The sequence below is a fragment of the Larus michahellis genome, chromosome 11, assembly GCF_964199755.1.
Source record: "Larus michahellis chromosome 11, bLarMic1.1, whole genome shotgun sequence".
NCBI lineage: Eukaryota > Metazoa > Chordata > Aves > Charadriiformes > Laridae > Larus > Larus michahellis.
Genome location: NC_133906.1, coordinates 11,877,237 through 11,901,875, shown reverse-complemented (window position 1 = coordinate 11,901,875; position 24,639 = coordinate 11,877,237). Strand labels below are relative to the sequence as shown.

Sequence of the window (24,639 nt, the reverse complement as noted above, 5' to 3'; positions counted from 1 at the left end):
AGCCTAACTGAGGCCACATTTGATATGTTGGAGAGGATTGATTTAAAGAATGCCATTGTGTTTTTTAAGTTTTATTGCTGACTTCATTTCTGCAAATTCTCTGGGGACCATATAGACATCACCTGTAATTCTTGGACTTGTTTCTTTCAAAACACCAGCTCTTGCTATAAGGATAGGATTTCACTAATGAAGTACACAACCTGTGATATTGATGTATAAAGAAAGCCTGCCTGCAAGCTTGGTCTCTCTCTTCCCCGCATGCAAATTAAATGCCTTTTTATTCTAAGAATTTGAAGAACTCTTTTAAAAATCAAATATGCCTAGGGAAAGGCTGCACACGGATATTGATTAGTTTTATGATGTCTGCTGCCAACTGCATTGCATTCAGTCCTGGAATGAAATGAGTCCTGAATGGTGTATAGTAGTGGGAGAGCATCTATTTGCATACGACAGTCTATTAATAGTGATGGCACTGGGTGATCTACGCGGAGAACACTTCCTGGTGTGTGAGGTTATGATATGTACTAGTTAAAAGGAGTGTGAGTAGGAATACTTTTTACTTCCCAGCCTACCTATTGACATCATGTGACCGTAAAACAAAGTTAACTCGTATGTGCATCTGTTCTCACTGCGGTAAAACTCAGCTCATTAGTGTTAGAGTTATTGTTAACATTCCAGCTCCCTGGAGGAGAGCTATTACACACTCGCTATCTATTTTTGTGCACAAAGCTATTCATAAAGCATTAATTTCTGCAGAAACTTACTTAAAACTTTTGTTTCCATACTATGATTTCCCCCTAGTTGTTTTTCACAATACAAATATTATGGTAAGGTTTTTTAAAAAATCAAGAAAATGAAGATCAGGTGGTCTTCATTGTGGCAAAAGAGGAGAAACACGTACGTGAAATGAGGTGGACTTCCTTTCGTATCTGTCCGTGTCAGAAAACAGACTCGCCTGATTCCAGGTGTAAGTAGAGCTGGAGGAAGGGAATGTGTGGAGCACACCCAAGTGTGGAAGCTGAGCTGATGTTGGGGGACACCCCTGGGTACAAGGGAGGGCACCCCTGGGGAGCACAAGCCAGGGCAGTCCGACAGGGCTGCGGAGGGAGATGCACATTTTATCCTTATAAATTTAACCTGTAATGAAACCGGTTTATTGAACCGTAACATATTGATAAGGCCTCCATGAGACGTTTTTTGTCCTTTCAGGTCTGGGTATTTTCATATGTATTTGGCATTCAGTATTGATCCTTTCCAAGCAAAATGCAGCCTGCTCTATGCCCTAATGGCACATTCACAAAAGAGGAATGGGTAACGTAGAGCATGTGTTACAGAGAGACAGGGACGAGGACACTGCATTGCCAGCGGGTTCGTGCAAAGCGCTATGATTTTGCAATCTCTTTGCCAGGAGTAGTATTATAGAAGGAATATGGAGCTTCAGTTAATATTACCGTTAATATATAAAAGCTTTTATCCAGTCGTCTTCTCTGTAGAGCATGTCCTCCCTCTGGAGAAACTTTAGTCTGAAACCCTCTTCTGCCTTGAATTCTAGTGACCCCTAGCTGAAGAGTCCAGGCATTTCACATGCTGTAGCCATGAAAAGCCGTTATTCAGCCTGTTTTCCATACTGGAGCTCAGACCTGGCAGAAATCTTGCAGGGACTGGTGTGTTTAAGAATTCTCTTTTAATCCGGGCTGCTGGATACTGTGGTTTGCGTTATGAAAAGGTTGTCCGAGATGTTTCCGAGCAATGCAGCAGATGGCACACATTGCAAGTGGGCGCAGGTGCCGCTGCTTGCGCTGCGCCAAAGGTCTTGGGTGTCTGCGAAGCAGGTACGTCCCCCCCACACACACACACTTCCTTTTTGTAAACTGGATCTGTTTGATAGTAGCAATTTTAAAATCAGATCACTTTTTAAAACAAAATGAACCCGTGATACTGCCAGGGTATCCGCAGTTCTGCATTGCTTTAGGTGTTCTGTGGTGTTTGTTGGCTGCACCCTTAGCTCAGCCCAGGAATGCGTTCTGCTGCTGTGATGGACTTTGTGTAGGGATGTGTCGGTGTGACAGAGCTGAGTATTCTCTTTTTCCCCCTGTTCTGCCAGTTACTTCATTAGTACGGGTATAATTGTTGCAATTTAACAAACTACAGGCAAGGCATGTAATTTGTTGGATGCACAGTTACATCCCTTCATGGAAGTGCAGAGCTGCATCGTACCGATTCTCTTATGGGTAAGTAGGTGCCACCCTTCGCTCTGCTGTCTGCAGAAGAGAAAGGCCAGAGATGTGCATGAATTAAACCCGCTGTCGCCTGAATCTCTAGCCCTTCTCAGGAGGAAAGCACTTAAATTACAATATGCAAATGTAATGGGATGTATGTCAGTTGGGAAAAGCAGATGAAGCAGCTGAATCCCGAGCCATGGCTTCCATCCTTTTGGACTGATCCAGTGGTGACATTGTGGACACCCGAGATGGTGACATTGTGGACACCCGAGATGCTGACATTCTCACTAGCACCCAGCCTGCTTCGGTTGCTTTTCCCGTGCCTTTGCGTGTGCAGTGAAAGAAGGTTTCAGGAGTGGATTTTTTTTATTGTATCAATGTTTTGATAAAGCATGCCTGAGCCGCTGACCTGCTTCAGGAGAAGCCCATCCCTTTGTAGAGGACCAGCCAACAGTCCCACTGGCAGTTATACTTTGCCTCTTAAACGAGTGTAAATGAGACTGAACTGCCCGAGTGATTTGGGCCGGCTGTCTGCAGAATTGCGAGTTTCACCTTTGACAGCTTTTTAACTGACATAATTGTCTTTTGCGCAAAAGAGTTTGCCAGAGCTTTTCTTGATTTTTTCGGGGATTTGGGTTTTTTTTTGTTGTTGTTTTGGTTTGTTTGGGTTTTTTTAAGGCAGTTTCACCTGAAAAGGGAAAACATGGCTACACTCTGATGATGATTTAGCAGATATCCTAAGTTTTTAAAGGTACTGTTAACGGGCTCTAACTGTATTTGTTAACATGATGTCAAAAGCTAAAACCATGCAGGAGGAGATTAGTTTAACCCCAGCCATGCCCTGCTTTGCCTTTCAGGCCTGCAGTTAACCACGCCAGCCCAGGGACAGAACCGGGTACTTGTCAACCGAATTCTGCTGTCAGTTGGACGTCTTTCAGCCTGAGCGTGCTCTAAGCATAATGCGTGGTGAAGGATCCACCGACAGCACGGAGGGTGCCCGGAGCCACCCAGAGCAAACCAGCTGGAGGCTGACCCAGCATGATGCCCCCAAAGCCAGCTTGGTTTACTCAGGCCATTGTTACAGACTCCGGATCCAGGATGCAGGGTATGACCGAGGATAAAGCCATGTGCCTGTTCAAGGAGCTTCCCCAGAGGTATGCTTTGTTCTGGTATGTGGCAGCTATTTGATATTTTACTCAGCTGAACTCTGACATGAACATGTGCAGCACAAAGTGTTGCGTGCTGAAAGGCCCAAGCATATCTTCGTGGTTCTTCAGCAAGCACTGATGAAATGCCGTGTGGTCCTTTGGTGACATTCTAGCAGCATTTTTGAGGAATCTCTGTCGTGTACAGTGCATAAGGAGCTCGTAATGGAGACACGTCATTGCTGCTTCAAAATGCAGTTCCTAAAAGCCGGTGAGGAGACTTTCCAGCTAAAAATTCTGGGGAATAATTACGTCGCATTTGTATGAACCCGGGAAGCTGAACAATGGGTTAAGGAAAGAAGGAAAAAGATCAAGCTGTAGTGCAAGGTGATTATGCAAAAAAAAAATTAGCAAGAACAGATTGTTGTCTTTTGTGAAGGCAAATGAGAACAGCTGCCTGGTGTGTGTATTGCCGCCCCCTCTTCCAGGGAAGACCCTGCTGCAGATTGCTCCCTTTGAAAGTGCAGCTTTCTCACCTTAAAGGAAAGATCTGAAAATCTGAAGTATGCAGAATTCTGTCTAACCAGTATCCCCAGCTCTGTGCTGCCATCAGCAGGGGCTGGTTCAGTTCCTTCCATGGCAGGCGGAACGCTTGAATGTCTCCTTTCTTATTTCGCACCGTCTCCCCGAAGGCTGGAAAGAGACCTTTGCAGAGGGTTTAGAAGAAGTGTGAGTGAGCTGTGCATGTGGTGAACAGAAGCCAAACGGTTTCCACTTTTGGCGTTAGCAACTGGTGGTGCGGAAGTTCCTTCCTTCATGGGCTCTGGATTCCTCTGGCACACCAGTGAGGTAAAGCACCACTTTCCACGCAGTCCTGGTACAGGAATAGAGGTCGGATAATATATTCCTGACCCAGGGACAGAGACACGAGAAGTCCCAGGGGATGCAGCCGACATCCTAGATGCCATGATGTCAGCAGCAAAACTTCTGCTACATTAACTCCCCCATCTCCCAAATTGTTTAATGTTTTCTTCTCTTCTGGTTAAAGCTAAGACCTAGAATAGACAGGAAATACTCATGACAAAGTCCTCTTGGCTGTGGGAGCAATTTGGGCTTTATACCCCCCAGGGTGGACCATTTTGATTCTTGAGGATAAAGGTAGCAATTATATCTGTCAAATATAAGCTAAAAAATCCCTCCAAATGCTAACAGGGCTTTTCATTGTTTAGCTTATCCATCTCTGCCTAGAGCTTTCCAAAGCCTTTCGTTCAAGCCAGTGTATGACATTGGCACTATTTCAAATGATCTGCTGAAGACAACGATCTTTTTGTGCACTGTCACACTTAAAGTTGTGTCTTTGGAGAAGGAGTCTCCTCTCGTGATTTTTCTTAAGCAAATCTCATCTCTCATGACTTTTAAGGGCCCTTCAGAGGAATAATATCGTTCCTGCCTGCCCCCCGGGAGGGTTTGCAGTCTGTTTATTAATAGACAGTAGTTTGATCCTCAGCTGGAATAAGAGTCCTTGCTTCACTGGCAGGAGGGGTGGTTTTGCCCCTCCAGGAGACCCTAGCTCACTGCTCATGGGAGAGGGAGCAGCTGGCAGGAGCCCCGGATGGTCTGTGCCCCGCGTCGCGCCAAGCGCAGCAAAGGGACTGGGCCCCAGGAGCTGCTGCTGGTGGGGCTGCGGGAGGGTCAGCCATGGCCCCCCATGCATGATGTCCCACCACAGGCTTTACCTCCCCTGAGGGCACCGTGTGGGTACCGGAACCCACACGGTCTCGGTGTCAGCCCTGGAAAGGCGAGCATCAGTCCATAGTGTCCCTCTGCGGCTGATGGTGGAACCGCTGGCTGCGGATGGAGACCTCGCCCCCCAGCGCTGAGGGGGTGTGGGGCAGGGGTTTTGGTGGAACTGGGGAACTAAACGTTCCACTCACTTTGGTGAGCACTGGGGAAACTAAATGAAGTAGATTAAAATATTCAATGTTACCAGTTTTAAGCTCAATTAAATATGTATATTGGTAACTATACTTTTGAATAAGCATCCACCTGGTAGAACTGCAAAGCATACAAATACCTCTAATTCCACAGAAGCTTTGGGCACCCACGTGAAAATGAGCCCTCTCTAACCACGAGAGATGCCAGCAATGGATATTAAAATCTGACGCGTGGAAAACATACCATAATGTTAAAGTCCACCGGAGAGTTACAGCTGAGATACGGCTGCTAAGTATAATTTCACTTCTTTTAGGACTTCAGGTTCTATACTATAAATGTAGATGAACTTCTCTATTTTTGTAAGCCATTGCTAAAAATTAGTTTGGTACTTGAAATAAAAATATAGTTGGCTGAATAGTTAAAGTTGTAAGAGAGTAAAAGATAAAATTATTTTATTTTTTTTTAAATCCAGCAGCAGCAATTTGCTGCTTTGCTCCCCCGGACCCTTGCAGGGCCTGGGGGTCATCCCGGGCACAGGCTGGGGTGCAGGGAAGGGTTTCGGTGTGCCTGCGGAGGCACAGAGAGCAGTTGATTTGTCACAGGAGCCTCCCGGAGGAAAGACATCAGCCTTACCTCTTCTCCATTAGAAGGCACCAGAGATCTACCGTGATGCTCCCGTGTCACCAACCAGGGATGGCCGGAGGTGGCTGTTCCACATGACGGGTGCCTTGGTGACCCCACTCCTCTTCCCCAAGTTCCTGCTTGGCATGTTTTGGTGCAGGAACACCCCACTGCTGCATCTCGGGATTCCACCTCTGCTTCCCAGCTCCGATGTGTCACCAGGAGCACATCCTCATCTGTGCCCAGAGATGTCCCTGCGCAGGGCGAGTCTGTGGTGGGACAGGATATCTGCTCCTGCTGCGCACCTGAATCCTCATCTCCTCCTGGTCTTGCTGCTCTTGGGTCTACCTGCTAGGAAGTGTTGTATTTGTTGTAAGAAACCCAAGGAAAATCTATACAAATGGCTCTGATGTAAGCTTCAAAGTGTATTTTGGACACATAGCTGATAGGTGCACATACGCCGGGTGCTGGCTTCATTTTCCTTTCAGGCAGGTAGTTCTCTGGATTCAGCTGTGACAGTTCTGGATGTCATATATTGCAGAAAAGAGGAAATTTCCAGCACTTTCCCTAAGTTTTGATGTTGGACAAATGGGTGTCTAGAAATGAGGGAAGGCTGTGAGTATGACTGTGGGTAGCAGAAAAGAGAGCTACAGTTCATTATTCCGTAGCCCATCTCTCTACAACACCTCTATTTTGTGCAGTAGGTTGGTAGCACGTTACACAGGTAAGTGAATTAGTTCAGTAAATGGGTGCTGCTTTTGGAACAACGTCCCTTTCTCTATTCCCACTGAAAAAAAATCCTCTACTTGGGACATGCCTCCTGTATCTGAGTTGACAGAATAGAAAAGCTCCATTTCTTAAGAAAACTGGGGGAAAAGTTTCACTTATTTTTTTAAGAGTGCCCTCTTTTTATTGCAGACCAAGCAAAGCCCCAGCTGAAGGAGATGAGGCTCTCTGTTTGCCGTGGAAAATGAACCCCTCGGCAGGTTTCAGCCGGCACAGGGCCCAGCAGTGTTTTCCCATTTCCCAGCTGGGCTGGAGTGTGCATTGCTGCCGGGATGGGCCAGGGACACAGGGTGGCTCTTCCTCCGAAGCTGTTGCAGGAGAGCTGCCCTCTGCGCTCTCATTTGCTATTCCTTTGGCTTGCTCTGCAATTCAGCTTTGATATTTTATTTCTGTCAATGTACAGAGATACTGAAACTCTCTAGATGACCCACTCTGCAGAGAACAACTCTGAGTTAGTACTTTTGTAACATTTTAACTTCTGATGCCGCTAACTGTACTGGGTTTGTCCTGGGTTACAGCTTTTGTTGAAAATAAAATCCTAAGAATAATGTTTAGGAAGGAATTCTAATGACTTAAGGTAAAAAATTTCAATTTTAATTTAAATTGCTAATGATAAAGATCAAATAGAAAGGATCCTCAATCCAGCAAATTTTAGTCCGCTCAGGAAAAGCTGCTTTGAACACGCAGAAGACCGCAGGTGGATGCTCTGAGCGGTGAAGTCTGACCTTGGGCAGGGGAGGGAATCTCAGACGTCTCCTGTTGCTGGAGCTGTAGATAAATCATTAATCATTCCCTGCAGCATGAACTTATCCTACCCACCGGAGCTGCTTCTGTTTCAGGTACTCTGTTGTTTTATTTCTGTGCGGTAACTGCTGGACCCCACCCGCATCGGGGTGCGCAGTCGTCTCCTGGGGACGGGAGCTGGGGACCCCCGGCCCCCAGCAGACCCATTCCCGAGCTCTGGGGAGCGTTCTCAGCCCTGTGCTGGTCCCAGGTCCAGCTCTGCAGTGGCCCCAGCCTCTTTCTTATTCTGCAGCCCTCGTGTTTATCTTTCGGACAATTTGATTTGTTGCATTTGACTAGAATTCAGATAGTTTTAGGGGAACCCAAGCTGTGTTTCAGCTTGTTGGTTCTTCTCCAAATAATGCATGAATATGGCGAAAATTGGATAAATACTCTGACTTCTGGCTGTCCTGGAGGAAGGACTGCCCTCCGGAGGAGCCCCGGGAGCCGGAGCCTGCTCCGAGCACTCGGGAATGAGAGAGGAACAACCAGTGGCCAGAAAATAGGGACAGTGGGGTGGGAAATGTGGTGTCTGCCTTTTTACGGATCCTTTCAAAGAGGAACGCCTGCGGAGAGAGGAGACGGTGCGCCCACCCGGGCCCTCTGGCGTCGGATGGGTTAAAAAGAGGGAAAACGCCCCAGACGGACCCGCAGCAGCGGGCGCAGTCCAGGGGCGCGTCTCGAAGGGCTCCCCCGCGGCGGGACCATCACAACGGCCCGTCCCCCCCGGCCCGCGGGGTGTCACGGCGCGGGGGGGCCGGCGGTGCGGCAGGGGGGCCGGGGGACCCTCCCTCCCCCCTGGGGGCGGTGGCGTGTGCGGGGCGCGGCCCCAGCGCGGGCTCCTCCCGCCGCCGCCGAGCGGGAGCGACCGGGACCTGCGGACCCTCCGGCTGCTCCGCTCCTCCGGCTCCTCCCGGGCTCCTCTTCCCGGCCGCCGCCGCAGGTTGCTGCCGCCGGCGCCGGGCGCTGCTGGGTCCCGCCGCAGCCCCCTCCTGTCCCCTCCCCGAGGTAGGTGCCTTCTCGGACGGTGGGCTCCGGGCCGGGGTCGGCTCGGGGCCGGGGTCGTGTTCTCGGGCCGGGAGGTCCGCGGCGGCGGCGCCGCAGGGGAAGGACGCAGCGGGGCGGGGGACCAAAGGTGACACCGGCAGCACCGGTCTCGTCCTTCCTGAGCTCCGCGGTGGCTGCGGAAGAGTTCAGAATAATCGTTAGTTTCTCTGGGACGAGAGACAGGATAACGTGTGTTGCTGCGTGTTGCCCAGTTTCAGTTGCTCAGCAGAACGGCAGCAGCTTAAGCAATGGAGAGGTGTTGAGAGAAATTACTTGTGAACCCCTCTGAGTTAGTGATCCTCTTCTGAGGAAGCTCGGTATCACCTCACCCATCAGCGATAATTCTAACAATGCCACTAGCAGCCCTTCCTTAGCCCCGCTGGGCTCCTTCCCGCTGGGGGAGTGCAGGCTGCGTGCAGTGCCCATGTCGCACCCTGGCCATGGCACTCAAGCGGTTACTTTTCCTCTGCTTTGCTTTCGTTTCCCATCTATCTGTTGAGGATAAAATGTGCTAGGCGATGGGAAGGTGTGCTGCCGGGGCATTCCCAACCAGATGCTTTCTCGCAGCTGTATAATTTCTGCTGTGGCTGACGAGACTCCGGGACCGCTGACGAGTGGAGCTGCTGCTCGTGGAACGAGCCATCCAACTGAGCATCAAGTTAACGTGGAACCGTTAGTCATCTTGGCCCAAGAGACAGTAATGATTTTAATCATTTTGTGACTTCGCAGCGTGAAAGACGAAAAGATGTATCATTACCATACCCTGAGTACACTTTATAAAGTTACAAATCCTAGTAATTATTGCTCAGACTAGCTTAACTTCAAGGAATACCTGCGCTCCTTCCTCGTGGATTTTATGTATTGACGTATTTTCAAAAATAAATTAAGCTACAGACTCCTACACAAGAGAATTTCCTCAAGCAGCTGACCTTGCTTGACACCAGTAAGATCACAGTGATGCAGTATGCGAACCTGATTTGTGGCTTTTACATCCAAAGGTGTATTTTTCCTCTGAAGAGTAAGTTTGGGGGCTTGAAAAGAGGTGCTGGTGTGGTGCTTTGTTTCAGTCTGAAGGCTTGATCTGATCCCTTCAGAGGCACCGATAGGGATCGCAAAGATTTGCTGCTTCATTTGTTTTATTGTTGGATCTTGTTTCAGTTCTCTGAGATGAGAAGTCAAGAATTTAGTTTTTTGGCCTTTCAAGAAATGCAGACTCCCCTGCTCTTTGCTGGGAATAATGAGATTGACGTGAACCGCAGCAGCAGCGAGGGTTGGTTGCAGCTGGGATCGTAAAATGCCTTGGGGAGAATGGCTGGTCCCCTGGTCTGTTCTGGGAGAGACTGGGGAGTGCTGGGAGAGACTGGGGAGTGCGGCGAGGCCTCAGCGCCAGCTGACATGGGATGGATGGATGGATGGGTGGGTGGGTGGGTGGGTGGATGGATGGATGTGTCACACTCAGCCGTACGTCACTTTGGCAGCTTCTGCAGTTTGATCCACAGTTGGGTCCCCAGGGTTGTCACACTGGGGATGAACTCTACATCACTGCAGCCCCATTCAGGAAGATATCCAAATATAGGGGCTGCTTCTAAACTTCAGGCAAACTTCAGCACTTGAGGTGATTGTCCTGACCCAGGGCGTGAGGTTAGAGCTGCGTTCCTGGCTGAGGGCTGGAGGTACAGTTACCTGGGGAGGAGGAGCTGAGTGTACTGGTGTGGGGAACCCACAGCATCCCATGGCAGTCCCAGTTCCCAGCAATGTCCCAGTAATTCTCATTTTTCCAACATTTTTTTTTTTGTGATTCCTCCCTTGTGCACTTCAGTAACATGATCTTGTCACTTTAAAGTAAAAAAGTGAAGCAACTCAGTAGCTGTATTTCCAGGGTGTGGATCTGAGCAAAATGAGTGAGGCTGCATTACATCCTTAAACATCCAATGAAAATAGGGACACCCTGGAGAATGCTCCAGGCTGGACAAAATCCAGATGGTGCTGCACTGTTACTCCCTCATTTTATTCTTTTAGGGTTTTGTACTTCTAACAAGAAATAAACGTGTATTTCACAGGGATGTCAGTGTCAACATATAAAGGTGCTTTGCATGTAAAAGCTTTAAAAAGAAAACTGCTACTGTGCCCATATGCGATCACTCAAGCTATCTTGAGTGTCACTAAATCATACAGAATCACATGCTCCAGTATACACATATGTGTTCGGGGGAGAATTGGAAAATTAAAACCTGTGTCTTCTGCTCGTGAACAGACCTGTTCTTCCGCAGTGCAAGAGGAAGACCAGCCACAGCAGCCAGCACTGAATCATAAATCAGAACATTTTAAAATCTTTTTTCATAGCTCATATCCAAAAAAAATTTTAAAGAAACTGAATGGTAACTGCACCTTGATTTTCCATGAAATCTTTTCATTAAAAAAAAAGAAGGTATGATTTTGTTCCAAATGAAAGACTTCTGTAACAGCTTAAATCAAAAGGTTGACACTTTGAATTTCTTCTTATATAGCTTTTACACTTCCACATCACCTTAGCAGTCAGAAGTGCCTTTCTCATTTTATCTAGCCAAGCCACTATGTCCATTTATTTTGGATATTGACCTCACTCCAATTAGTGATGCTTTATCATCTCTAAATCAATCATAATGTCATTGAAGCTGCAAAATATAATGTGTTGGATGATACAGCAAACATGAGCCAGATCCTCAGGTCTTTTGGTCTGTTAGTCTGGTTCTGCACGTCCCTTAGTGGGCAGCAGTCCTGGTCTGGGTTCTGAAGTTAACGGCGTTTCTCTAGTGAACACCATTGTAATGTGCTTTTTCCCTAATACTCAGTTTTGTCCCTAGACCAGTGAACCTCCAGGCAGAAATTTGCAAGCTGCAAAATGTGTCTTAATCCTGAAGGATGATGAGTTTTTGCCTCCTGCCTCCTCCAGGATGCACCAGCAGAAGGTTGCCTGGCTCCGCTGGCAGTGACACACAGGGGACACGTCCCGGAGGACGACAGAGCTGAGCCGGGGCTGGACACACCATGGGTGCAAACACCTCCAGCAAGTCGCTACCCTTCGATGGCGACGAGGACGGTAAGAGCTTTTCTGAGCTGTTAGCTGGGGCTGCAGAGTCCACCAGGGCAGAGACTGTGACACTGAGAGTGGCCACCAGCTCCCGTCCTGGAGTTGCCAGCGCCCGGAAATCTTGGTTAAGCGCAGGTGTGAAGGTCTGCAGCAGCAGCGTGTCCCACGTCTCCTACAGGGTGGTGCTCTGCCGTCGGGTGGTCCTTCCGCCTCCCCTCTCTGGGTCCGGGCACTGAGACAGTAACTGCTCACAGAGGTTTGGTTTTGAGCTGTCTGTGGGACACTGCTGGGTGCTTCTAGGGCAGGGAAGGAATGCTGCTGTTCTGGAGATGACAGCAGGGGGAGGACGGGTATGAAGCGTGGTGGGAGACAGCTTGAGTGCTGCCTGTTCCCATCCCTGCTTTGGGCTTGGTGGGAGCAGCACCCAGAGAGGCCTGGGGGCTCCTGGTGGATGCCCAGCCGGGCAGCGCTGCCCCTTGGCACACAGGGTTGGTCGGCTGGAGACGGAGAATGCATTGCTGAGAGCAGTGCGGGAGGCCAGTGTCACTGTGCTGCCAAGACTACAGAGACAGGCATTAAAAGATGGTTCCATAAATATATTTCCTATTGCATGAGTCAGCTTGCTAGCTGCCATATGGGCTTTCACCCAGGTACAATCATAAAATGCATATGCAGATAAATACAGATAGGTACAAACAAAAGTAAAATACGAGAACCTAGATGACTCATAAACCGCTGTTCCAAAGGTAAGAACTCCAATCAGAGAGGATGTAGTCCTGATGGCTGGGGACTTAAGGGGAAAAGGAGGGGACGTTGGCCAAAATCTGGTTTTTCTCACTCATCTCCTTGAGGAAAGAGGAACACGCTTCCATTGTGAAACGGCGGTGATTGTATCCGGAGTAGCGCTGTGAGTGCTCATGGCAGTGCCGGGGCTGGCGGCTGCTTGGGGAGGGGAAGAATCACTCAGTGCAGCAGCATGTTTCCGTGCTGTCCCGAACCACCCTGCCGGGATCCATCCCTCCCCTGTGCACCTCTGTTTGTGTCCCGCAGAGCAGGTTTCGCACCTTGCGGTCTGCGTTCACTGCTGTTGCCTCCGGCTGCAGCCGGTGAACCGCTTCGTCCTCGTGCTCTGTGCTGCTGTGCCCGCGCTGCCAGCGATGTGTCCAAATGAATGATTTGGTTGGCTCCCAAATGAATAATGCGACTGCTTGCAATTTTTCTTTGGGTTTTTTTTTTGTATTTTTTTCCAGTTACTTTAGTGCAAAGAAATCGGTGTTGTGCGGTTTTTCTGGAGATTTTATTCCTGGTGCATCTAAGTGCTCATTATTGGCATCTCTCTTAAATACCTACTCGTGCTAGCTCAGGATGACTAACACTTTTCACATTCCTGATCACCTTCCTTGGGGTGGTATGTCCTGGCTGTGAGATTGACCGTAACAAATGGAGTTTTCGTGGGGGTGGCTGGTCTCTCTGCTGAGTCTTCCTCTGGGTTCCACGTGCCCTGTGCGGTATTAGCTCCTGTGTCTGAGAGATAAATAACGCCCCGAGCGATGCAGCGACCTGTGCAGGGTGACTGTCCCTGGGGCAGTAAATCTCCTTGGACGGGTCATTTCTTAGGAGAGCCGGTTCTGTGCTGGGAAAGGGTTGGTTTCAGCAAACAAAACCTGGCAGCACGTGAAGCCCCTGTTGGCTCTGTGGCAGAGAGCACTGGGCTTTCCAAGGGTGAACTGCCGCACCCCACGCTTGGTGCTTTTGTGTCGTGATGGCAAGTCAAGGGGAAAGCCTGGTCCTGACCATCTCAAGGGGTTCAGTGTTGATCTGTTGAGGTTCAGTGGGCTCAGGGGTCACCCTTGCTCCCAGATACAGTGGCCACACTGGTGCAATTGTGCTTTCATGGCCCTGCCCAAATTTAAAAAGTGGTAGCACATTTTTTTCTCTAATTAGTCATATTTTAATATACTGGGAGGAGAGGAACGCAGCTGAAATGGAGATGTCCTCTATTAACTTTTCTATTATCTTGGCAAATTTGTGACCAGAGACCGTGTCACCTTAGATGTCACAATCTTGTCTTTATTCTAATGTCAATTAAAATTAAAATGAATTAAGAGCTGCTGGGTGCAGCAGGAAGCAGCTCAGTGGCTCTTCTGCTCGGTGGCGCTGGCAGGTCTGCACTGGCCGGTGGAGAGCGGTCCCTCCTCTTCACTTGTGGTTTGGGGCCCGTGTCGACACAAACAGCGAGTGGTGTAAGTGCTCCGGTGCCGGGGGGCACCTGGCTCTTTGCAGCCCGAATCCCACCCGAGCTGTCCCCCATGGCAGCCGCATCCCCCGGCCGGGCCGCTGTGCCCGATACTGCTCGTGGGACCCACTGCCGGGGAGAGGAAACGTCCTGCCCCAGCGAGTGTCGTGCCATTGCTCTGAGAGTTGGGTCTGCTGCTCCGAGAACCGTTCAGTCGTTTCATTTCTCTTTTTGCTTAAAAATAATAAACCCCCCCCGACTTGGAGAATACTCTGTCAGTTGCAACATGGTGAAACCTTTTGCAAAACAGGGTCATTGAGGAGCTGTCTCGAGGGTGAAAACATCTGGATTTATACAATGCCGTTAGTTTGCTGAATAGCCCTGGGCAAATTCCTCCCCCTTCCCTGGGCAGGGGGCTCCTTCCCCTCCCGCAGCTTGGCCCATCCATGGCCCATGGAGCGGCACCTTCTCCTCGTGGATGGGCTCGGAGCAGGGCAGGGGACAGGCGCCTTGCTTGGGCTCCCCTGGTCCTTTGACTTGCACGCAGTCATAACGCCGCTTGCATAGCGTTCCAAACTGCCGTTGCTATAATTTGACGTTTTCTGTGGTACCATGATTATTTTTTAAGATGGACTTCTCAAAGGGGCTTTGTTTGCCTTTGGCTGAAGTGGGATGACAGCATTATTTTTCTCTCAGCATTTCCTCTGAGCAGGCACAGTTGTGGATAATAAGCTGGTGAGATGAAAAGAAAATGTAATAACCAGACAGAAGGTTCAGTGCTGCAAGGTGATCTCCCCTCCTGATGCAGTTGGGATGAGACCATGGTAAAAGCCGGCTTTTGTTTGTGCTGCTTCTGGGCAAAAGGGTGTGGAAAGCATCCCAGGGGACGGCAGCCAGATATTCTCCCCAGCTGGCCAAATTAATGGGAAGATAAAGCAGCAATAAATAGTAGGTGAGGACAGTGGCTGGGTGAGATGGACATATATCGTTCTGTGGTCCTTTGCCTGTGTCCTCTCTAGGCCACCATCACCCGTTCTCTCTCTAAACTGCCCCGGGACTCAGAGAGCGTTCACTGGGTCTTTGCTCCTCTGCCCGGATCTGTGGGAGTTGGGCTCCCCGGTATGGGGGGATTACGTTTGCATCCCTGCTCCTGCGGTAGCACTTGTTTTCCTGAGGCTGCAGAGAAGGGAGGGAAGGAGGGAGGAAAGGAATATAATGAAAATGGGGGAAATTACTAGTGACAAAAGGAAGACAAGTCCTAACACACCGTGTGGTGCTGTGGTAGCTGTGCTGCGGTGGGCGACAGGGATGGGGGGACCTGAGTCCCCCGAAGCCCTGACTTCCACTGGGGCTTTGGCAGGGTCAGCTTGTCTCTGATGAGGACATTTTTTATGGCTAGTTAGGTTCCGTATTTTTTATCTAAATAGTGTTCCTTGAACCCGGGTTTAGAAATACAGCTCTGGCTTTCAAAATGGTGTTTCATGCATGTGCTTCAGTTGGTTCTTTACAGCAATTGTATTATCTTCCTTGGCATCTCTTAAACATAATTTGTCTGAGTTGGCATAGCACATAAACTTTCTTTCTGAAGGGCAAACGCTTTGGCTTTTTCATTGTTTTAGATGCCATCGGGCAGTGAAATGAGGCTTGTCAAATCTGCGGATGTGGATTCAGGATGAAGAGCATGTGTTTTGTTCCTGATTTGGACACCACAAATTTCCGTACTCTTTGGAAGTGAGACTCTGGACTGGCTCACTGTGAATATCGGGGGTGGTAGGAAACCTAAAACAGAGAGGGGTTAAAATGTGATTGTACCTTGTTTGAGAGTCTTAAATAAAAAGTATGCAATTTAGCTTTCTTATAACCAGCTCAGTTATAGAGCTGTGTTTAAAATGTTAATGAAAATATTAATGTTAGCAGACAAGGAGGTAGAGGGTGTTAACATGTTCATGAAAGCATTCCTATTAAAAGACAGTAGAGGTAGGGGGTGTTAACATGCAGCACCTGGCTGCCGGCTGGACTCCTCCGGGTCTGCAGCTGACCCAGATGTCACAGCCCGGCTCGGTCTCTGCGTTCCTGCCCTGCCCCGCTCTGCCGGAGCCCCGCGCTCTCGGGGCCGGGGTCCCCCCTCTCCGCGGCCGGGGCTGCGCTGTGTGACATGCAGCTCCCACAGTCACCTCTCCCTGGCGGCACAGGGACTTCTGTCCCCTCTCGACTTCCCTGCAGGCGATAAGCATCTTCACGTGCTCTTTTTACCCTGCGGGTATCCCCTACCCTTCTCTCAGATGGTCTAACTGTAAACAGCTCTGGTTCAACGCAGTTACTGTCAACCCGTATTTAGCTCTGATATTGGCAGCTGTTGTTCCAGGCTGGAAAAGGGGCTTCTGTGCCTGAAAGGCAGTCTTTTTTTCCAAGTGCTATATGTGGAAACCATAAACTTTGCTTTGGTTAGGTTGTGACAACCTACCTGAAAAGATAATGTCGATGGAAAGGACAATTTTTTTAATTTAGTGTGCCTGTTTTAAGAAAAATATTCTATGGGTTAGCCAGTGGGTATTACACTCCTGGCCAGGTATGCAGTGGCCGTTTCCAGCCTTTTTTTTGGAGGAAGTGTGAGCAGGCTCAGTGGACCGTATGGTAGCTTGGTGACTCTAATGCATCACGTTTATGCTGAATGAAACCCAGTCTGCCTGGTTAATTTCTTTGGAAAATACTTGCATTTCCTTTAAAAAAGAATCCACTCACAAAGTACGAGTACGCTTCCCTGTAGCTGTGTGGTGGCAAGGATCTAGTGTCTGTCCTGTTACCCTTGTCTTAGCTTAGAGGCAGGACGTATCCTGAGGAAAATGGGTTTATTTCTGACCGGTATTGTGCACAAGTCTGTAACGAGGAGGATTCGTCTGTTGCTGTGGCAGAGTGATTAACAGCAGCTTCCCCACTGGCAGTCTCACCTGAGGAAAAGCTCTGGGGACAAACAGCTCTTGGTTCCTGTGCCACTCAGTTCGGTTAATGAAGGGAGCAGCAAATGACAATTTTGTTGAGAGCTGTGGCCTCAGGAAGCAGCAAGAGGAAGCTCAGCAGCCCCAAGCACGAGCTGATCCTGTGCCAGTGTTTGGTGAAAACAAGACTCGGAAACTGCCCGCGCTGTTCGCTCCCCAGGCGACCAGGCACCGGTGTGTGGGTCCGGTGACGGCTCCAGTGCTGGCTCGAGCACCTGGCACAGCCGCAGCCCGAGGGCGTCGAGCTCTGCAGCAGTCAGGGCTGCCTGGGACGATGGGAGCAGGCTGCAGCCCCCTCCTCCAGCCCTGCCGCAGCGGGGACCATGGCAGAGCGAGGGGGCTGGGGGCTTGGCACGCACAGGCCTGTGTGCTCAGGGATGGTGGCAACGTAATTGAAGTGTTTCAGGTCGGCCTGAGAGGGGAACACCCGTGGCACCCACTGGAGCTACCAGGCAGGGCTGCCATGGAGGACCTCCCATTAGAGCCTGGGCAGACCCCACCATCGGCAGGTCCGTGCTGGTGGCAGAGCCCATGGTGGGGGACAGCCTGGGGCTGGGCCTGCGGCTGTGGCCGGGGGAGCACTGCCACTGCTCCAGGCCACTGGCAGCGCAAGTGCGGGCATGGCCGTACTTTCTTGTACCACAAGGGCTGCCATTCTTATTTCGCTTGAAGCTGAAAGGGAAAGAGGCCTTGGGGTTTTCCTCGTGTTTAGCAAAGTGCTGGTGGCGGCGTGGAGTCCTGTCTGGGACAGAACACCCGGCTGTTTGTGCTAATGCAGGGTAATGATGGTAACACCCCATGGCAGACCTCCTGGGAGGCTGGGGGCTACCAAGGACGGGTGTTCCGAGAGCCCCACCTGCCGCGGCACCTGGACACCGGCACTGTGAGCGCGCAGCCGGCTCCCTCCCAAGATGGTTGTTAAAGCAGGTGGTGGTGAAGAGCCGCAGCAGGGAGGGTCGAGGCCACAGGGTAGAGGGGGACACGGTGTCCAGTTCCCCTGGTCCAAGCAGGGGACAGCCCTCCCTTGCCAGCTCCGGCTGCAGAGTCCAGCCCCTTCTGGCAGTGGGGAAACTGGAGGGGCAGGAGGCAAATGAGCTCTGCGATTTCAAGCCCATCACATCAGTGGTATCTCTCAGTTCCAGGGGTCACACTAATGAAAGCTGATGGGCTAGTATAAATCTATCAGAGGCCTTTTTCTGATGCCTCAAAGGAGCCTCTCGGTGCGGTTTGGTTCAGCCAGCAGTGGTGGTTCAGGAGCAGGTCCCAGAGCGTGAGCTTCCCTTGGCACCAGCCTCTTGGAGAAGCGTCAGCTGGGTTCAGAGCATTCAACTCGGGGATCATTGCTATGGTACCTCATCCAGCCATTGGCAGCAGCGTTTGAGCCCAGCACAGTTAATCTGCATTTGCTGTATGGTAATTTGATTTGCTGTTTCCCTGGATGTGTTTATTGCCTGAGATGAAGTACAGGCAGCTTCATCCTGGCTGGTCAGAAGCACTGGTTGTGCAGGGGCCTTCCATTAGCACTTACAAAACATCCTCCCTGGCTGTGCAGGTGTCTGCCCCCAGCCCCGGCTCCAGCAGAGGCCAGGAGGGTGGGTGAAGTCCATGTTCACGTTCCTCCCTCCCCGTGTCAGTGCTCGGTCTGCAAACTGCCGCCCTTCTGTTTCCCTTCTGAGCAGGAACAGCCACTCTGGATGCTGAGTGGCAGCGACGCTTGTGTCCAGGGCTGCTGTGTTTGTCCTGCTCAGGTATCAAACGGTTGTCTAGAATAATACCACAAGGATACAAAGCTCTAGCTGCCCATTTACGTCTTCACGTGGTATAAACATTTGATGGACTAAACTTGTTTGCAATTTGGTTTCATCAGGAAGAAGATGAGACTTTCATCTTCAACAGGCAGGGCACAGTGAAAGCGTTCACTTGATGGTTCCTTCTCTGATCTGGCACTGACAAAGGCTGACCCAAGGAACTTGCCTTTGCAGCTCCGCTGGAAAGGAAAAAAGCCTATTAAACAGCACGTTTTAAACAGCACCCAAATCTCCAAAAACAACAGAAAGTTGCTAGGGTATCCTTCGTTTTTCTCAGCTCTTAAGGAAAAAAATGTAGAAATAATGGAATAGCATCAAATGGTTGCTCAGCCATTTAATATTTGAATGTTTGCACTTTCTTGCAGTCACCTTCGACCATTTTGAAATTTTGCGAGCTATTGGGAAGGGCAGCTTCGGAAAAGTAAGTATTTTGTGAACTAATCACCATTTGGACAGCTGGAAATGCAACTGAGAAAGGGGCAAATTAGAGGCTCACATGGGAGTAAAGAAATAAACCCCTGCATTGTCAATGAGCTTTGACCTGAGCTTCAACTCCTGGTAATCAAGAAGGAGTCACAGCACGATTCCTCATTCATTCCATAGCCACAAATTATATTACAGGAGATTAAAATGAGATACTGATAAATCAAATGAGCTGAATTTCATTATGTTTCTGGATAAGCACTTTCTAAGATTCCCCAGCGAAGTAACACTGAACATCATGATGCATCTTTAACAAAGTATTACAAGCCACGTGAAAGGCCTGGCAATTTTTTTAAGAGGATATTTGTCTGTGAAACACAGTGTTTGGTATGAAGCATCAGGTTACGGTCATATGTTTTATTTTTATGCTGTTATTGAATTCTCTGCTTGTATCCACTGACAGAATTCCAGAAGATCATCTGCCCCTGCACATACAGGCACTCTCGTGCCAGAAATGGTCTGCCTTAGGTGCAGGATGCGACAAAAATCTTTAGACAGAGATTTATTTAGTGGTGAAAAAAAAAAGGTTGACTGAAACTTTGCAAATTCAGCCCAAACTCATAAACTGTTGTTTATGAAAAACCAATCTGGTTTGGTTTGCAGTTTTATCAACTCTTGAGTCTTTCACTGAAGCAACATTTCTTTCTCGATTTGAAATATAACTGTAAGAAGGGTTAATATTCAAACCCAAACACCCCGCCAACAAAGCCCAAGGTTCTTTGTGAGCTGAACGAAACTCACCAAGAAGGGGGAGGTCAGGTGCTGCTCCCCAGTTTCTAACCTGTCGTTCTGTGGTGGAAAGGACTCTTCCAAGCAGCAACTGGTGTGGGAGGGTTGGTACAACCAAGATTAGTTAGTGCTATTAAATAAAATGTTGACTTATGCGCAATTCCCTATCTCCTGTCTTTGTGGTGATAAATTTCTTCCCTTCACCTTCCCCCAGCAAAGTTTCTTCTTCGGCTGAGAGCTGGGTGAGGGGTTTGGCTTTGGGTGAGGGGGTTGGTGGTGATGCCCAGCGTTGCAGTGTCAGGGCCTGGAGCTGTGACTCGGCAGCGGGGACTTTGATAAAGCCACTGGAGAACGCTCGTGGGCTGGGTTTTACGTGCCTACATTTGCTGACATGTCATCTCTGATTTATCCCTTGATTTGCTCACTTAGGTCTGTGTTGTGCAGAAGAATGACACCAAGAAGATGTATGCCATGAAATACATGAATAAACAAAAGTGCGTGGAGCGTAACGAAGTGAGAAATGTTTTCAAGGAGCTGCAGATTATGCAGGGCCTGGAGCACCCTTTCTTAGTTAATTTATGGTAAGATATTGCTCCTTTGCTTACTGGCCAGTTCAGCATGGTCAGTTAGAGACACCTTTGGGACCGGGGGCTGCCGGCGGCAGTGGGTGCCTGCGTTGCGCCGCAGAACACGTGTGTGTGCACCAGACACCCATCCCGTCCTGTGCGGGGGGGGCTCCTCCTCTGTTCCACTCACCAGGACTCTGGTTTCAAGGGAATCTTGTTTAATTAAACAAGAACTTAGTCCCCTTGTCCCCTCAGACAAGCACAAGACAGTTTTTTGGTGTTCCCTCATGGCTTCTTGCTAGGCAGGCATTGTTCGTTACCGTAACCCAGTTCTATTTAATTGTGCTCTTTTGCAACAAACAGCAGCTCCCAGGACCAGGCGGTGACAGCGTGGGATCGATGGCCAAGCAGGGCAGGGCTCTGTTCGCAGGGTTTCCCTTGGCAGCACTTTCTTCTCGTCTCCTCCTGATTCTGTTTTTGTGGTTTATTTTGTACTTTAAATAGCCTGCCTTAATGCCTTATTGATATTTGACTGAATTGATGCTAATCAGCAAAGACAAAAGCAATTTATCGTTGAATTTACTGTCAGAAAAAGAATACTGTTCGAATTTTATTGCAGAAACCTATATATCTATAGGGGAAAGGTGTACATAAAAGAATCTCTTTCCTTTAAGAGTACCTGATAAATGCAACCCACGTGCTCTGGTTATAGTCCTTTTTCAACGATTAGCAATGGGATTGACCAGCTGAGTGATAAAAGACACACTAATTCTTCCCCCTTCATTTGATTCAGCATGTTTTCCTGCAGTAGGGCAGTAGAAAGGAATTTTAAACAAGATTCTGTTACTCTTAGAGTCTGACAGGTTAATTTTATTAGGACACCAGTAACATTTCAAGAGGTGTGGTCTCATACACCACATGATGGATGCAGTGGCCAATATCCTGTAGTTATAGGATTCCTCTGGCGTGGTGGGTAATTACATTTATTGGATATTGGATTTATTTTTAGAATGAGGTAGAACTTACCAATGCTAAACACAAAAAATGAGGTTAAACCACACTGAAGATCACAAATCTTTGAATAACTTTGTGTTCCTTTTTGAAATCTGAAGCTTGAGTGCTGTTAGGTGAGCTGTCATGATTTTGGTGGTATTGCCATTCAGTGTTGTTCTAACTAGGGTTTGGATGAGAACCATACATCTAGACCTCCCAGAGCTTTGGACACATCTCCAAACTTTGCTTCTCTGCTTGAACAAGCAGTTCCAGGCAAAACTCGTTCAGCTGCTGAGAGTTAAACACCATATGCATATCTATAGACCTGTACAGAGCAAATCATCTGAGTTTCCCTGCTTCGGTTCTTATCGTGTCGTCCCTGGCCTCAGGTACAACCTTTAGCTTTCCTGCACTCTGAATGATACACAGACTACGAGCTTCGTGTGGAGTAATTCTGGTTTGTGGTGCTGCTCATCACATCAAGAAGCTGGTATATTTGTAAGAAAACAATCCACAAGAAGAAAGCTGTCTCCAAGGGACACTTGGTAATTAATAGCACCGAATCAGGTCACTTAAAGAGGGACAGCAGAGAGCAGCTGCATCTGCTGTTGTGTTGAGCAAATGGTTTTATAACAGACTGCTGCCAGATGAACCAGCGCCCAGTTCGGGGAGCCTTCGGTGCACGATCTGCTGGCTGCGGGTCTGGGCTGTGCATGCTGGTTTTGGGCTTCTCTCTGTGTTGCTCCTATGGGCAGTTCCCTTGGGTGCTTGGAGAAGATGAAATGTCCATGGAGAAGAGCTGGGTGTGGACCCCAAGGGGAACAGATGGCATTTATCCAGAGCTCCAAGCTGGATTTCCACTGCTGTATTGAGTTGCTGATTGCTCAGCCAGCTAGGTTTCGCAGCAAGTGACGGGATCTTCCAGGGTCCCTTGGAGGGATCTTGTGTATGCGAGTGGTGGCCAGGGCAGCGCAGGCTTTTCGGATGGTTTTCAGAGCACCAGCGCCAATGTGACATGAGTGATTTCTGGACCTGCACCCCTCCGTAGTCAAAGCAGCAGCTGTTTTAGTGGCTGCTTGTGGCCTCTCCTGGCAGTGTGCGCTGGGTGCCAGCCCTCCCATCATCCTCCTCACGAGTGGAAGCGTTTCACTAGCTCGTGGCCGCTGGCAGCAGCCGTTAACTGCTGAGCAAACGGAGCTGCTGCACCGCAGTTCAGGAAGCAAGCAGTGAGGCCCTCCCCACAGTAAAAGTGTGTGGTCCAGGGATCCTGGGCCCTTGGTGGTCTGTGCTGTCGGTCGCTGCCACGCATACCCGTGATGAACTCTGCTGGGAGCCATACCCGCCTGCCAGGCTCCTCCATCTCCCTGCGCAACTGTCCGGGGGAAGAAACCAGCAGCACCCTGTATTGCAGTGATGGGTTTGGGTGTTCTTTGGTTTTGAAGTGGCTGAGAGTAACAAGTTCGACATAAAAATGCTCTGTTCTTCTAGTGGGCCTGCTGGTAGGTGTTCATACAAGCTGCACTGATTTGGTTATGGATCTGAAGCTAAATTATTGTCATCTCAGTTATTTTGAGAATATAGGTGGTAGGAGTTCAGTCACAGTGGGAAACAGAGCGTGGAAAGGTCGTGAAGTTATTATTTACCAAGAAACTATGAGTATTCCCAGAGGTAGCATATGTGCCTTTTTTAACCTGTCTTTTTTTTAATATTATTGTCCTTGAACCATGCTTATGACATTTTAGGTACTCGTTCCAGGATGAAGAAGATATGTTTATGGTTGTAGACCTGCTGCTTGGAGGGGACCTGCGTTACCATCTCCAGCAGAACGTGCGGTTCCAAGAAGGCACCGTGAAGCTCTTCATCTGCGAGCTGGTGCTGGCCCTTGACTATCTCCAGAGCAGGCACATCATCCACAGGTCAGCTGGGGACCTCGCAGGGAGACCAATGCTCGCAGGCTGCGGTAGGGGTGGGCTTGTTCCTCTTTGACGTGAAAGGACAAATAGAAGCTTAAGAGATAAACAAAATATTCTGCCACATAAGTTTGCTTTTCTGTAAAACACTGGCCTTCCCAGAGACAAGCATTTCATGTACAACAGGGAGAGTACTATTTCTCCCTCTGGGATAGCTATGTTATAGCATATTTGATTTGTTTGCTGATCCCGCAAAAACCTGTCTCTAATAGGTTTAATTAGCTAAAGCTCATTAATACGGTCCAGAGAGGGTAGGCATCAGCATTCAGAATTCTCCAGCTGTCACACTCGAAAGTGTCTCCCTTTTGCTCCCCTCTCAGTGCTGCCCTGAAAGACGAGGAATGGGACCAAACACAGCTTTTTTTCTGTACGAGGTTGAATCACATTCTAGAAGTGGTCAGTGTTTCTGTTTGGCCACCAAGATTTTTCATGGCCAGTGAAAAAATATTTGAACTCTTGCCACGCATTCAAAGACCTGCAAAATAGCAGAGGAGGTAGAGCTTTCTCTGGTTGGAGAGGGTTTGGCTCTGGACGGACAGATGTGCAGCTGTTTCCTACTGGTGTTCTGGGTAGCGCGCACCTCGGGGGTCCAAGGGTTTGACGGAGGAGCTGGTGACAGGGAGTACGAACAGGGAGGGCCTGGCAGGAGAGAAGATTATCTCATTTATAAATATCGCTCCAGAAGAGCATTCTTGTGAGGTGTAAAAATAAAGCATGGTACAAAACTTAAAATTGAAATCATGGTATCATAGAGTCATCTAGGTTGGAAGGGACCTTTAAGATGAAGATTAACGCTTGTTCATGTCTGTGGCGTTCAGCTGCTGTTTCTGAGCTGTGAAGCAGAACGGCTGACACTCGGTGTGCCCACAGCACATCCTCCATGACTGCCAAGAGCCCCGGAGGGGGTTTGCTCTGCATCGGTTGGAGCCAGACCACCCCGGGGAGAGCTCCCACTTTCTCAGGAGTCTCAGCTTTCATGCTGCTTGTTTTGTTTTATACCTGCATAGATTTCTACTCTGATGCCCCTGATCTCAGCGGGCGGCTGCCCCAGCTCCCCATTCAGGCTTTGACGGGCTCCCTGTGGCGGGACGTGAAGCCGGTGTGCAGTGACAGGGATGTTGGTCCGCTCTGCCCGGCACCTGCTCACCGGCACCGAACAATGGATGAGCAGGAATTAAACATCCTGAAATGCAACTTGGCTGCTGCTGTCCTGGGCAGCGAGGGGGGAATCCTCCTGCTGTTGGCTTGG

The 24,639-nt window shown here is 49.2% G+C and overlaps 1 protein-coding gene across 2 annotated transcripts in view; it reads left to right on the top strand.

Annotated features, from left to right (window-relative positions):
• The first annotated feature begins 8,289 nt into the window (after positions 1-8,289).
• The window catches only part of STK32A (serine/threonine kinase 32A), a 35,883-nt gene continuing 19,533 nt past the window's right edge, over positions 8,290-24,639 (top strand). Inside the window, exons 1-5 of one of the 2 annotated variants that reach the window (XM_074603766.1) lie at positions 8,290-8,500; positions 11,472-11,618; positions 19,015-19,070; positions 20,291-20,442; positions 23,163-23,336. In XM_074603766.1, the coding sequence (XP_074459867.1) occupies positions 11,567-11,618; positions 19,015-19,070; positions 20,291-20,442; positions 23,163-23,336 (434 nt within the window). In that variant the 5' untranslated portion in view covers positions 8,290-8,500; positions 11,472-11,566. Of the gene's footprint in view, positions 8,501-9,437; positions 9,558-11,471; positions 11,619-19,014; positions 19,071-20,290; positions 20,443-23,162; positions 23,337-24,639 lie in introns of those variants that run through there. The other variant, XM_074603767.1, reaches the window with a different exon arrangement.